Consider the following 12,510-nt stretch of genomic DNA (forward strand, 5'->3'; position numbering starts at 1 on the left):
TAATCTTAATTCTTCATATCAAGACCTTCGCAACCAATCCTGACTTGGTTAACTACAAGAGGACTCAGCTGGTATGATCAGCTGATACTTAACACTTGACCTTCCCTAAGTATATGTTGTAGTCAGTTAGTTGGTGATAAGGGGCCGCTGTCTCCTGTCTCTCCGTTCTTAACAAGATATTGGATGGTGGATGAGGTGCCAATGTGATGATAGTGTGTTGGCAACTCCATATGACTACCGATAGGGGCTTGACTGGCCCTTCTTCACATAACCTACTATAGTTTCCGAGTTAGATATATGCTTCACTGCTCGTCTGTGTCTACTTATAAATTCCTCAAGAGAGCGGACGAAGACTACTCGTTAGCTTGTTGCTCGCTCTTTACCATCCTGAACGGAGGCATGCATCCAACTGTCCAAGACTGACCTGGAAAATCAACGACTACTGAAGCCACCAACCACTTGGCGTATCACTATATATTGAACATCCCTCGGCCGTCATGACCTCGTCCCGCGTCCAACCGGCCAACACGCACAAGCTCACTTGCGCAAAATGCGGCTCATCAGCTAAATCGGACGAACAGTGCGGAAGTTGCGGCGCCGTCAGCGTTTCTTGCTCTGCCAAGGGGTGTATCCAGAGCGTGAGGAAGGGAAGGGTTTGTCCGAGCTGCAATACCCAAAACTAGGTAAGCAACCTTGTCTTGTCGTTTGGATTGTCTTGATCGATGGGCACTTAACAGGTATCACCCCCAACGTTTAATACGAAACACCGCCCTACGGATGTCGTCGTTTCAAGGATCGCCGTACCATGTCCCGTCTATAAACTGTTTTCCTTGGTCGTACTGCCGGCTCAAAATTGCCCCGGATTATGTCCAGGGGAGAAACCTGTCTCATCTATCGACTATCTCTAAGCTTAAACTTGAACGTTTCCCGCTATCACCCCTGCAGAACCATGCAGCCATCCCCGTGTGGGCCGAAACAAGCCACCGACGCAAGGATGCATCTTCCGGCCCTGGCATGGCATGTTTTCGAGGGCATCCCAACTGCCGACTTGGGCGGTACGGTCACGACACGTGGGGTGCGAGGGGTTTGTTCAGCTTGGAGATAGCGTTGCCAAGCAGGGATCGTCGCTCGAAAGAGGATGCTGATCTTGATGATCGGCCGGGTGGTCGGGCGATGAAACTACGACCTTCCGGTTTTAAACGGGGGATGCTTGCAGGGAATATTCAAAGAGGAAGCTTGGACGGGAGAGCTGAAAAAGATTGACAGGGAACTGGACGTGACTCTGTGACGCCGGTGGAGATTGGGGATCATGGCTTCATGCTGAAGAAGAGGCATGATAGTGCTTAATCATCTTTACTGGCTGGCGACGAGACACAAATGACGGCAACGGAAGGGCAACCCGTGTTGATCAACACGAAACAAGCGGGCGGGATTTCTTGTGATGCTGCGTGGAACATGGAATGATGGTGATGATCGTTTTTTGAGGTGAGAGAGGGCAAGATCAGTCGATGAGACGAGTATAAAAGGCCATCCATTGCCCAGAAGTTGTAAGTGCACGAAGAGTAGTCCATCATCAAGTCTCACACCACGAACACTTTACTCTACACATCACATCATGCGCTTCACAACCCTTCTCCCTCTTCTCCTCCCCTTAGCTCTAGCGGCCTCCAACGAGCCCTGCTACGGTCCCAACGGTATCGCCGGCGTATGCATCACCGACGCGGCCTGCACCTCGGCCGGCGGAACCTCCATCTCGGGAGCCTGCCCCGCCGACGCCGCCAACATAAAGTGCTGCTCCAAGCCCAAGTGCGCCAACGGCGCCTCGGGCAACTGCCGCTGGACGTCCGACTGCGCCGGCAGCTCCGTGACGAACCAGTGTCCCGGCCCCGGGCAGATGCGGTGCTGCTCCGCTGGCGGGACTGGGTTCGGTGGGTACCCGGCGCCGAACATCCCGGCTGTCGGGGCTTGTAAGCAGGTTGCTGTCGACGGTGCTAAAAAGGTCGTTGCTGCTTTTCCTGGGCGCGTGAGGGAGATTGGATGCAAGAGGGATTGCTCTTGTCCTGGATCGTCTGATCACTGCTGTGGATTGGCAACTGACTTCATGTGTGCCGATGGCGGTGGTGTAAGTTAACCTCATCTCTTTGCGTTGTGATAATTAACGTGTGAATAGTCCGCTACTCTCTCTGGCAAGGAAATCGCCGAGTGGTGCATGAGGAACCGCGCCGCTCTGAACCTCAAGTACGTCATCTGGGGACAAAAGATTTGGACTACGTCTGTCGACGGGACGAACAAGAACTGGGAGAGCTGGCGCACCATGGAGGACCGCGGCGACCTGACTCAGAACCATTGGTAAGTTGACATTCTTACATCCGTAACAAAGTCTAATCCGTCATGCAGGGACCACGTCCATGTTTCGTACAACGGTTGAGTTTGAGTGAGTATGAGTGATGCTGGAGCGAGGAGTTGGTGGTTGCTGGTAGTGAAGCGGGCGTCAACGAGCCAGAAGGACATCGAGTTAGAGTGAGTTATTGAAGTAATATAACCTCATTGCACACCTCAAGGGCCGATCAAGGCAAATCTGGCCTTTGGGCATGCAATGAGGAAACTACTTCAATAACTCACTCTAACCTAGTCCCCTTCTCGTTTGTTTGATTATAGTGAGCTATAGCCGTGAGAATACAAACATGTCCTTGATCAAAACTGCTACCGTTGCTGCCAAGTTATTGGCTCCATTGTATACTGGTATCTCATCACTCCCACTTTTCCAAAACGCCATCACCCAAGAATAGCCGCCTGCCAGATAGCTCAACTCCCACCTCGAGCCCATGTAAATGCTCATGTTTTTCCATCTAAACGCCAAATATGCATGTTCCTTTTTGAAACCGACCTACTATCTCCAGACCATGCCAGACTATTCCCCAAATGCCTCGCTCACCACTTCTCCTTCGTCCGGCGTCACCGCCAATTCGAGCAATTCGTGTGCCGCCTCGGCCGTTTCTGCATCAATCTCGGCTTCCAAGACCAAATCCTCTTCCGCAAATGTGAGCCGTCCAAGCGCGAGAAGATACCGCTGGCTTCCGCCGCAAGCTGCCGATAGCTTTGGGCCGAAGTCGGCAATATTGGCCGTCTCAGGACCCGTCACAAGAGAGTGAATCAGGAGGACACTTTGCGAGATAATCCGATAGATGTTTGTTGAAGTCACTTCATCCTCGCTGGACCTGCATTTTTGGGAGGTCTGCGGCAAAATGGTGGGCGGAATTGGCTGGTCGTACAGCTCGTCAATGCTGGTACTGAGGCAAGTAACCAGCCGAGGAAGTGCGAGATTGTGAGACGCAAGCTGAATGGCGCCGAAAGGATATCGGGCAAAAGACCGAAGCGTCCTCAGCGCCGCCAAGCGAACGATATGCTTCTGAGCCCGGGTTGTGACTGACTGGGGATAGTCATTAAGCTTGGCCGAGACAAAGTTGATCATGGCATAAGCCACATGTGGAGGGTCTTGATCATCCGTGATAGGCCCAATCGAGTCGGGAAGGGAAGATACAGCAAGGAGTTCCAGCATCCCCAGCATATCAGCCAACTTTTGCCTGGGCCCCATGAGAAGAGAGATGGGGTCGAGGGACATGCATTGCCAGAAGAGCGCCGCCCTGGACTGGCTTGGATCTTCCGGGTCCGTGGCGGTAGAACAAGCGAGCGACGTGGTGTAGAGCAGAGATAGAACGTCAACTACGTTGATATGCTCCTCCATGGCGAGATATTGTTCCTTCTTGAGCAGCTCTTGCTCTGGAAATCGGCTACGCCACGTTGCTAGGTTGCAAATTGTCGCGTGGACTGGGGGAGCAAGGTTCGGTATAACATGGGGAGCTACCTCGGTAGCGTGAAGCGAGAAAGTGAATGATATGAGAGCAATCAGATACTTGATAGGCTCCCACAGCTGCTCCTCGATACAACGGTTCCAAATTCCCACCATCAGGTTTGCAAAGTCCACTAGTTGTTGCATGGGACGCAACGGATTTCCCATTAGAGGAATCTTCTGGAAGATGATGGCTGAAAAGGACGTGTCTGGATCTGAGGCAAAGGAGAACCGGGACAAAATGTCAAAGGTTGGCGGCTGGTTGTGTAGAGTGCTATGATCTAGCACAAGTTGTAAGAACTGGAGACGAATTAGCTGAATCCCAACCAAAGGAGTAAAGGCCATACCTCAAAAGGAAGAGCTGGCGGCGCCGCAACCACAATTGGCGCCTGCTGTACAGGGGGCTCGGGCTTGCTCGTGCTGCTGTCAAAACTGTCTGTATGAGTCTCCAACGCCATGACTGGGCTGTCAACTGCCGGTCGTTTCCTTTTGCCTTTGCTGGGCGTTCGTTCGCCCACATGGGAGGCCACAGAGCCAGGATTTCTGCTTCTTCCCTGTCCTTTGCTGGGGCTCAAGACAATGTCCATCTCGTCAAAGCCATCCGCCATCTTCCATGACTTGGACGCCTTTCTGGGGGTTGTTACGCCCGATCCAACCTTCGCAGGGACATCTTTTTGACGAGCTCGGTTGCTAACCTCTCTCATGTCTTGTTGAATGAATTGCAGTTCCGTATTGGCACTTTGCTGGGCAGCGACAGCTGCCTCGGCAATCCGTTCTTTTTCTGCCAACTGCTCCGAGTTGAGCCTTTTCAACCGGGCCATCTCTGCATCGTGCTGCTGCTTCGCCTTGACAGAATTAGATCGTATGATGGACACCTCACCACGAGCAGCATGGAGCTCGGTCTCAAGTGCCCGCACTCGCAGTTGGAGCGCTGACAGGATATCGCCATGCTGACTCTGGGATGCCTGTGAAGGCCCAAGGCGGCTCTGAGGAAGAGGAGGTCGGGCAAACTGGCTGTGTTGAGGCGGAGGCAAGTTGGAACTCTGGGTTTGGAACTGGTCCGATGTGTATAGAGGCTGTCTGGGCGGTCCTGCACTTGGGTGGCGTGGGGGAGCCTGCCCTGCTGGGCGTCGTGTCGCAGGATCAATTGCCGGGTTCCATCGAGGGTTGGGGGGCGGAATCGACCGTCGAGACTCGGAGTTGAGCTGGTTCTGTGACGAGTGAATCTGCTGTTGTCGGGCGCTGTCGATGACAGGCCTTCCGATGGGAACGCCTGCATCATTGGTGACTTCAGTCGTATCTAGATCATCGTCCTCAACCCAAATGACCCCTGGAGATCCGTTTCCCTGGCGTTGCGTCGGTGGTTTTGAGGCTGCATGAGCCTGCGTGAGCTGAATAGCATTGTCCTCGAGCTCTTGCAGGGCGTTATCGGGGAGGTCGTCGAGGCCGTCATCTGAGAATTCGTCCAGGTCCATGATTCATGGCGTTTGGGAGGGAAGGGGCCAGCTCCATTGAGCGATACACTGAAGCTGTAGACCCGGTGCCTGGAGCAAATGGTCCTGTCGCGACCTCTGGTGACAGGGTTGAAAACATCTGAAGACGCGTCGCGAGATCACGTGGGCAATAAAGAAGCTCAATTGCTGTTTGTGGCTGGTAAGCTGGCGGTCATCAGCCACGTTCCTGAGGAACATCGTGGCGCAGTTTTGTGTGAGTGGAGCTCGCACACTCCTGGAGCATGTGAAGAGCCGGCTGCGTCATTGATGTCGACAAGCTTGATTTTGGACAACGTTGATGCACCTTGACCCGGAAGCAAAACGTGCTTTTCGAGAAGACAACCTCAGGTCACGGGGTGTTCTCCCGGAACGAGGCCTCTCACCTCCAGCTCCGAGTTGAAACATGAGCGAGAGCGAGAGCGAGAGCCGGAGAGATGACTTGTGGGGATCATGCTCCTGGTGCCGGATGCTGCGGGCTGGTAAATTACCAGTCAAGCTTGGCGCTTCTCCAATGCCACGAAGTCCAATGCAATCGACACGCGACGTCACCGACAAGACACCACGTTAGGGTTTAGGTCCTTACTCAGCGGCCGGCGGAGAAGGGGAACAAGACCCCATCGGCCTTTCGGAGAGGAGCCAAAATCAGCAGCTCGGGACCGGGTTGATTGTGGATGTTGAAGTCAAGTTACCGATCCCACGGGATACACTCAAAATCCTGACGGCAATAGCTTCAACTCCGTTAATCAGCCATTACAAGCCCCTCCATTCTTTTCCGTCTTTAAAGTGGCGGATCTGACAACAGATCTCTCTTTGATGGTCTCGCCCTATGAGAACAGCTTGTTTGCGCGGCTCCGTGTCCCACAGTTAATCAGCCCCTGCATCTGGGGCTTGTTCACCGTCTTGTACTCGATAGCAGCCACGGTATTCAAACGAGATCCGTGTTATAATGGCATTGTGATCTATGTAGCAATGGATCATGCAAATACGCGTAGGGATAGTATGCTTGGGCTCAGGAAGTGGCTCAAGCTCGGGAACGAGGAGATACCTGGCCGGCTTTGATGTAAAACCCGACCGATGTGTCCGGCGCAACTTGGCGCCCCAGAACTCCGCTGGAACCACCGGGACACGTCAAGCCACAGCCGCGGGGGATGGAACAGTACTCCGCTGGGAGTGGAAGTTTGGTTGAGATTGGGCGGACGTGTTCCATGCTGTTAGCGCGTGTCCAAGGCTCCAGGAGCGTCAGCGTCAGCGCCCAGCAAAGCACAGTACAGCACAGCGGACACCCACTAACAGCTAGAGCACTAACGGACATTGACGCTTGCAGGTGGGAAAACCCTCCACCCGCTTCTCGGAAATGCTGGGGGGCTAACGTTCACTTGGTGACGGGCTACGCAGCTCGACTTTTCAAAACCACCATTTCCCATCTCCATCATCATCGCCAGATTATCGCGAGAGTGAGCTCACCTGCCCACTCAACAGCGCCCGCAGCTTCCGTCCTCAAGAAGCGCGAACCGCTGACGGACAGCCAGCTACTTCCTTCCTTTTTTCCCCTTCGAGTCGAGCCATCTTTCTGACCGCGGACGCACCCATAATCCTACGTTGTCACTTTTGCCCACACGTTTCTTTTCAGCAATCTTGAGTTTGTCCCGAGGACAGCGCGACACTACAACGAAGCTGCGATAGTAGCCTCTTGCTTGGAATTTCTTTCAAGAGTACGAGACGAGGCCTTCTCGCGAGCGCCCGCTTACAAGTCGAGTTCACCGGAACCTCGACCAACGCCAACCGACGACGCCGGACATTGCAGAACTTGCAAGCAGCATTTCCGCGACAGAAGTCACCACTAGTAGCAGCAGCGCATCCGAAAAACATCTCCTCAATAGCCATGGCTCGATCAAAGAGAGGGGTTAGGTTCCCCAACCGCAACGGCTCCGACGGACGACGATCCAGCTTCAGCAGTGAGGATGGATCTCCCACCAAGGCCAAGTTCCAGAACCAGGCTCAGCTGGAGACAGTGAACGAGGTGAGCATGCGCAATTGACGGCTGAGGCTGGAAGTTTTCCATCGTCAGAGCTCGATCGGCGAGAAGACACAGTAACTGACTGGTCATGACAGCAAAAGCCTCCCACCCCCGAAGAGAAGAAGACCGAGTACGAAAAAAAGAAGGCCAACTTCATGACGCGCACCTTCTGGACCTTTGTCATGTTCGCCATGTTCTTTACGGCACTCTTCATGGGCCACATCTACATCATCTGCATCATCACGGCCGTCCAGATCATTTCCTTCAAGGAGGTCATCGCCATCGCCAACGTCCCCAGTCGCGCCCGCTCTCTGCGCTCCACTAAGAGTCTTAACTGGTACTGGCTTGCGACGACAATGTACTTCCTCTACGGCGAGACTGTCATTTACTACTTCAAGCACATTGTCCTCGTCGACAAGGTGTTGCTGCCTCTGGCGACTCACCACCGCTTCATCAGCTTCATTCTCTATGTCTTTGGTGAGCATCCAATGCTCGTATCTGAATTGCCGACTCTAACCGCCCATAGGTTTCGTCTTCTTTGTTGCTTCCCTTCAGGCTGGCCACTACAAGTTCCAGTTCACCAACTTTGCCTGGACACACATGGCTCTCTACCTGATTGTGGTCCAAGCCCACTTCATCATGAACAATGTATTTGAGGGCATGATCTGGTTCTTCTTGCCCGCCGCTCTGGTCATCACCAACGACATCTTTGCTTACATATGTGGTATCATGTTTGGCCGCACCCAGCTCATCAAGCTGTCTCCCAAGAAGACAGTCGAGGGCTTTGTTGGTGCCTGGATCATGACCATCCTCTTTGGCATGATCCTTGTCAACATCATGATGCGATCCAAGTACTTCATCTGCCCTGTTAATGACCTCGGCGCCAATGTCTTTACCGGTCTCCAGTGCGATCCTAACCCAGTCTTCCTCCTCAAGACATACGAGCTCCCTCAGTTCTTCTTCCTTCCCGATAACACTAATTTCTCGGTCACCCTTGCTCCTATGCAACTACACGCCCTCAACCTCGCCACTTTTGCTTCGCTAATTGCTCCTTTTGGCGGTTTCTTCGCATCTGGCCTCAAGCGCACCTTCAAGATCAAGGACTTTGGCGACTCTATCCCCGGCCATGGTGGTATCACTGACCGCATGGACTGCCAGTTCATCATGGGTTTCTTCGCCTACATGTACTACCACACTTTCATCGCCATCCACAAGGTCAATCTTGGCACTGTTCTCGAGACTGCCATTACCAGTCTCTCTCCTGATGAGCAGGTTGAGCTTGTGAAGAGCATGGGTCACTATCTACGGAATCAAGGCGTGCTACTCGAGGAGGTGAGTATTCGTAGTTCAATCTTTCATGGATGATAACTAATCTCGTGACAGGTCGCCGATTGTATCGACAAGATCATCCCTGTGAAGCGATGAGCTACTTCAACACATTGGGCCATCTTTCCCACAGGCATCTTTTTGTTTATTCTTTATCAGGCAATACTTGACACCCTCTTCCTTCACTCACATTCTCAGCATTTTCTTCACATTTGTGAAGCCAAGGGCTTGGAAACCACGTTCCGGAGTATGTACGGTTACCTATTCACGCAAGCATGAATTGTAATATTGGGTGGGCATTGGACGACGAGGGGCTCGGGTCCAGGGTTGTGAGCACAGTTATTATCTTTGTAACGAGCAATTAATGTCAGCGGTTCTGGTCATGGACGGGTTTTTGGCATATAGACTCCTTTGTCGACGAGAGTCGTCGACAATCGTCCAGCGCCCTGATGGGAAAATACGAAAAGCATTCAACATCCATACTAACTATTCCTGAAGACGCCTGGTCTTATCCGTCCCTATTGCCGTCTACCTGTACCTGTACCTCTAACCTGTTTCCAGTTCCACGATGCGCCGTTGTAAACCTCAACCGTTTCAGAAGACGTGGCCTAGACCACGGCTGACAGCTCAAGTGTTCGCGTACCATCATGGCATGCTTACAGCTTGGTCTCCCATCCGCCTTCAGTCTCAAAGATTTCACCAACCGCTTTGCCGACCTCGAGAAGATGACGATCATGATATCGTGGCGCTACTAGGGACACCCCGATAGGCATGTCGTGGGCGCCCTTGAAGCCGGGGACGTTGAGCACGGGCGTGTGCAGGGCCTATGTCCACGTTAGCTCTCCTGACAAGACGAGAGACGGGGCAAGGGGGACTTGCACTCCAAATACAGCAAAAGATGTGACTCCCCGTGCTTTCGAGACCAACAGGTGCCTCGTCAGGCACGCTCGGCGTGATGATGGCTGCGTACCGCCCAGCAATCTCATCAAACTTGGGCCGGAGGGCGGCCATGCCGTCAAACGCCTCCAGGTGCTCCTTGCGGGTGAACCCATTGATGTTCTCGACATGGTCGACAAGAACCTGGTTGATGTGATCCTTCCCGACACGATACTCTGGCAGGAATGCGGTGCCGCCTTCGCAGTGAAGGACCACGCGATGCCATTCTGGGAGGTTGTCGAATTCTGACGGGAGGTCGAGCTCTTCGACGATGGCGCCATTGGCTTCAAGAAGGGCGGCAGCTTTGGACAAGGCTTCTTGGGTGCCAGGGCCAGCAAAGGGCCACACGACTGTCTTGCAGATGGCGAAGCGTGCACCTTTGACGCCTTCAAACAAGGTTGCGTCCTCCTCTTGCTTGTCATCCTGGATGCCAAAAACATCAGCCAAGAGCGCGAGGTCATCGACACACCGAGCAAACCACCCCAGTGTGTCAAAAGTCAGGGAGTAAATCTTGGATCCCTCGCGGGAGACCGAGTTCCACGTGGGCTTGAGCCCGTAGATGCCGTTGAACGAGGCGGGCCGGATCATGGAGCCGCCGGTCTGGGTACCCAGGGCGATGGGAGCCTGGAAGTCGGCGACGACGGCGCCGGAGCCGGTAGACGATCCGCCGGGGGTGCGGAGGGGGTCGTGGGGGTTGCGGGTCTTGGGACCGACGTGGACGGCTGCAAACTGGGCGGTTGTCGTCTTGCCTGGGGGTGGGATCGTAAGTGGGAATCCCGAGTGGATGGGGAAACGGAGTTACCAAAGATGAGAGCGCCTGCATGACGAAGGGTGCGGACTGAGGCGGCATCAACCTCGGGAAAGCTTCCTTCGTATAGGGACGAGTTGTGTTGGGTGGGCATGTCTTGCGAGGTCAGTTGATGATCCCCTTTTGGTGCTCGGTTGGCTCACCCTTGGTGTAGATGACATCTTTGACTGCAATAGGCAGGCCATGAAGGGGACCTCGGCTCTTCTTTGGTACTTCGTCCAGGGCCTTTGCTTGCTCGATCACCAGATCTTCGTCGAGATGTGCCCAGGCCTGTACTTGATCGTCCCGAGCCTTGATCCTCTCGAGTAGGGACCGGGCGTAGTCTTGGACTGAAAGCTCATCAGTCTGGATTTTGGAGAGGCCCTCGGAGGCTGTCAACCGCCACGGCTCTGCTGTCTTGGAGGGTGACATGGCGTCGACTGTCACCTCCCCGTTTGGTTCTGCTGAGATGGGAAAAGCCAACTTCACGGATGATACAGGCGAGTTCCTGGTATGGATCGTCGGAGTGCTTTGAATCTGCTGTGAATCGATACACGAATCTTTGCCGTGTGTTTTCTTGCTCTTAGTGGCTGCAAGTCATAGCCCGACAGTAACTGGAAATGTTGCTGACTCTTTGCAGTGAGCCTGACTGAGATGCTGCGGGAACTGCGATAAGTAGAAGCAGGCGGCGGTTTAACAACTCGCTCCAAGAGTGCTTCTTTCTAGCTCCCAAGACTCGGGCACTAATGCGACCCGGCCGAGGCGGACTTGAGGATGGGCCTATGAGCAAGGGTTCCAAACTCTATCAAGCAAGCGTAAAACGGAGGGCCTCAAGGCTCACTCCTGTACTCCTGCACTAATGCAACCCGGGCCGAGCTGTCAGGATGGGATGAGCATGTGTCGATGGAGGTGGTGGCTGTCAGTGACCTGTGAAATGAGAGGACTGGCAGGTGGTTGTGACCAATAGATGATGGCGAGTCTGGCTGGTGTCAAGAGATGGGATGAATTCTGATTTAAGCGAGAGATGAGGTGGCGGATGGAATGGAGAGGAGCCACGGCATAATGAGGAGACGGGGGGAAGACAAGGACAAGGTCTATCAAGGGAGTGGAGCGAGAGAGGTAGAGCAGAGCTGAACAGAGTCAAGGAGAGAGGCCCGGCGGATGACCTCCGAGTGCGGTGTGTGGATGGAGGGAGGCATGAAACATGGATCCAACGAACGGGGAATCAAGCCGGGCCAGAAGATTTGGAAGGGCTGACCAAGGCTGTGCTGTCTGTGCCTGTACCATGGGGATGGGGATGTACACGGCTACAAAGGTAGGGAGACGTTTGGGTAGCTAACCTAGTGACGACTTGGGATAGACTCGGGTCTTGGTACCCGGCGATCCGAGTTGACTACGGACCTTTTCTAGCGGCGCATCGTTTCTTCTGGAGAAACAATTTACAAGAGCATACAGGGTTCGATGCATGAGACAGACGTCACGGGATAGACGGGACAGAAAGAGGAGGTATTATGGAGTTGATGTTGAGCGTTGATCGTCCTGATGTTGTTGTTGTTGCCCAACGCCGCGAACCAGGATCGCGGGTTAGACGGCGCTTGACCTGTCATTTCTGCCGAGGCGATGGGAGATGCGAGTTGTGAGACGCGGGATGATTGGATCTGGATCAGCCGGGCAGGGTCTACACTCTGATTCTCGAAGCCTGTGCGAGAGGAGAGGTATCTCAACCTTGTCAATGATGAGCAGGGCCATGGCGGTCACGAAGGATCCTTGGAAGAGGGGAGGGGGGGGCAAAGAGGACTAGTTTCCGAGCTATCCAATGTCGTCGGAACCGAAGCATTATTGCTTTCTTTTTCCCACGCCGCTAGGACAGGATTGCATTTCTCCCTCGGCGGTGAGGCTACAGAGAAGAACAGAGTTCAGTCTGGAAACCGGTCAACCCCGTGTAATCTTTGAGACTTCTTTTTTTTTCCCTCATTCAATATTGAGAAATGTGGCGTTCCCCACAAGCCATGTGGACAATGAGGCGAGAGGTTGCGAAGTCGGTGAGGAATTTCGGTCTGTCTCTCGTGGCGAATGCGAAGAATGTGCAACTCTTGACCGA

General features: G+C 53.7%; 4 protein-coding genes across 4 annotated transcripts; 2 read left to right on the forward strand and 2 right to left on the reverse strand.

Moving 5' to 3' along the window:
* Nucleotides 1-1,615: 1,615 nt before the first annotated feature.
* LRP88_01309 (uncharacterized protein) lies at nucleotides 1,616-2,428 on the forward strand (the record flags this gene model as incomplete). Its single annotated transcript, XM_083237999.1, has 3 exons — nucleotides 1,616-2,122; nucleotides 2,171-2,349; nucleotides 2,398-2,428. The coding sequence occupies 3 exons, from the start codon at nucleotides 1,616-1,618 to the stop codon at nucleotides 2,426-2,428; spliced, it is 717 nt and encodes a 238-aa protein (XP_083106504.1).
* Nucleotides 2,429-2,911: 483 nt separating this feature from the next.
* LRP88_01310 (uncharacterized protein) lies at nucleotides 2,912-5,325 on the reverse strand (the record flags this gene model as incomplete). Its single annotated transcript, XM_083238000.1, has 2 exons — nucleotides 2,912-4,165; nucleotides 4,231-5,325. The coding sequence occupies 2 exons, from the start codon at nucleotides 5,323-5,325 to the stop codon at nucleotides 2,912-2,914; spliced, it is 2,349 nt and encodes a 782-aa protein (XP_083106505.1).
* Nucleotides 5,326-7,225: 1,900 nt separating this feature from the next.
* LRP88_01311 (phosphatidate cytidylyltransferase) lies at nucleotides 7,226-8,785 on the forward strand (the record flags this gene model as incomplete). Its single annotated transcript, XM_083238001.1, has 4 exons — nucleotides 7,226-7,363; nucleotides 7,456-7,837; nucleotides 7,887-8,692; nucleotides 8,744-8,785. The coding sequence occupies 4 exons, from the start codon at nucleotides 7,226-7,228 to the stop codon at nucleotides 8,783-8,785; spliced, it is 1,368 nt and encodes a 455-aa protein (XP_083106506.1).
* A 268-nt stretch (nucleotides 8,786-9,053) lies between these two features.
* Nucleotides 9,054-10,841, reverse strand: LRP88_01312 (amidase; the record flags this gene model as incomplete). Its single annotated transcript, XM_083238002.1, has 4 exons — nucleotides 9,054-9,132; nucleotides 9,347-9,510; nucleotides 9,614-10,371; nucleotides 10,574-10,841. The coding sequence occupies 4 exons, from the start codon at nucleotides 10,839-10,841 to the stop codon at nucleotides 9,054-9,056; spliced, it is 1,269 nt and encodes a 422-aa protein (XP_083106507.1).
* Nucleotides 10,842-12,510: the final 1,669 nt, after the last annotated feature.

The sequence above is a fragment of the Fusarium phalaenopsidis genome (genome assembly GCF_050370095.1).
Source record: "Fusarium phalaenopsidis strain FUZ10S chromosome Unknown contig_32278, whole genome shotgun sequence".
Classification (NCBI taxonomy): domain Eukaryota; kingdom Fungi; phylum Ascomycota; class Sordariomycetes; order Hypocreales; family Nectriaceae; genus Fusarium; species Fusarium phalaenopsidis.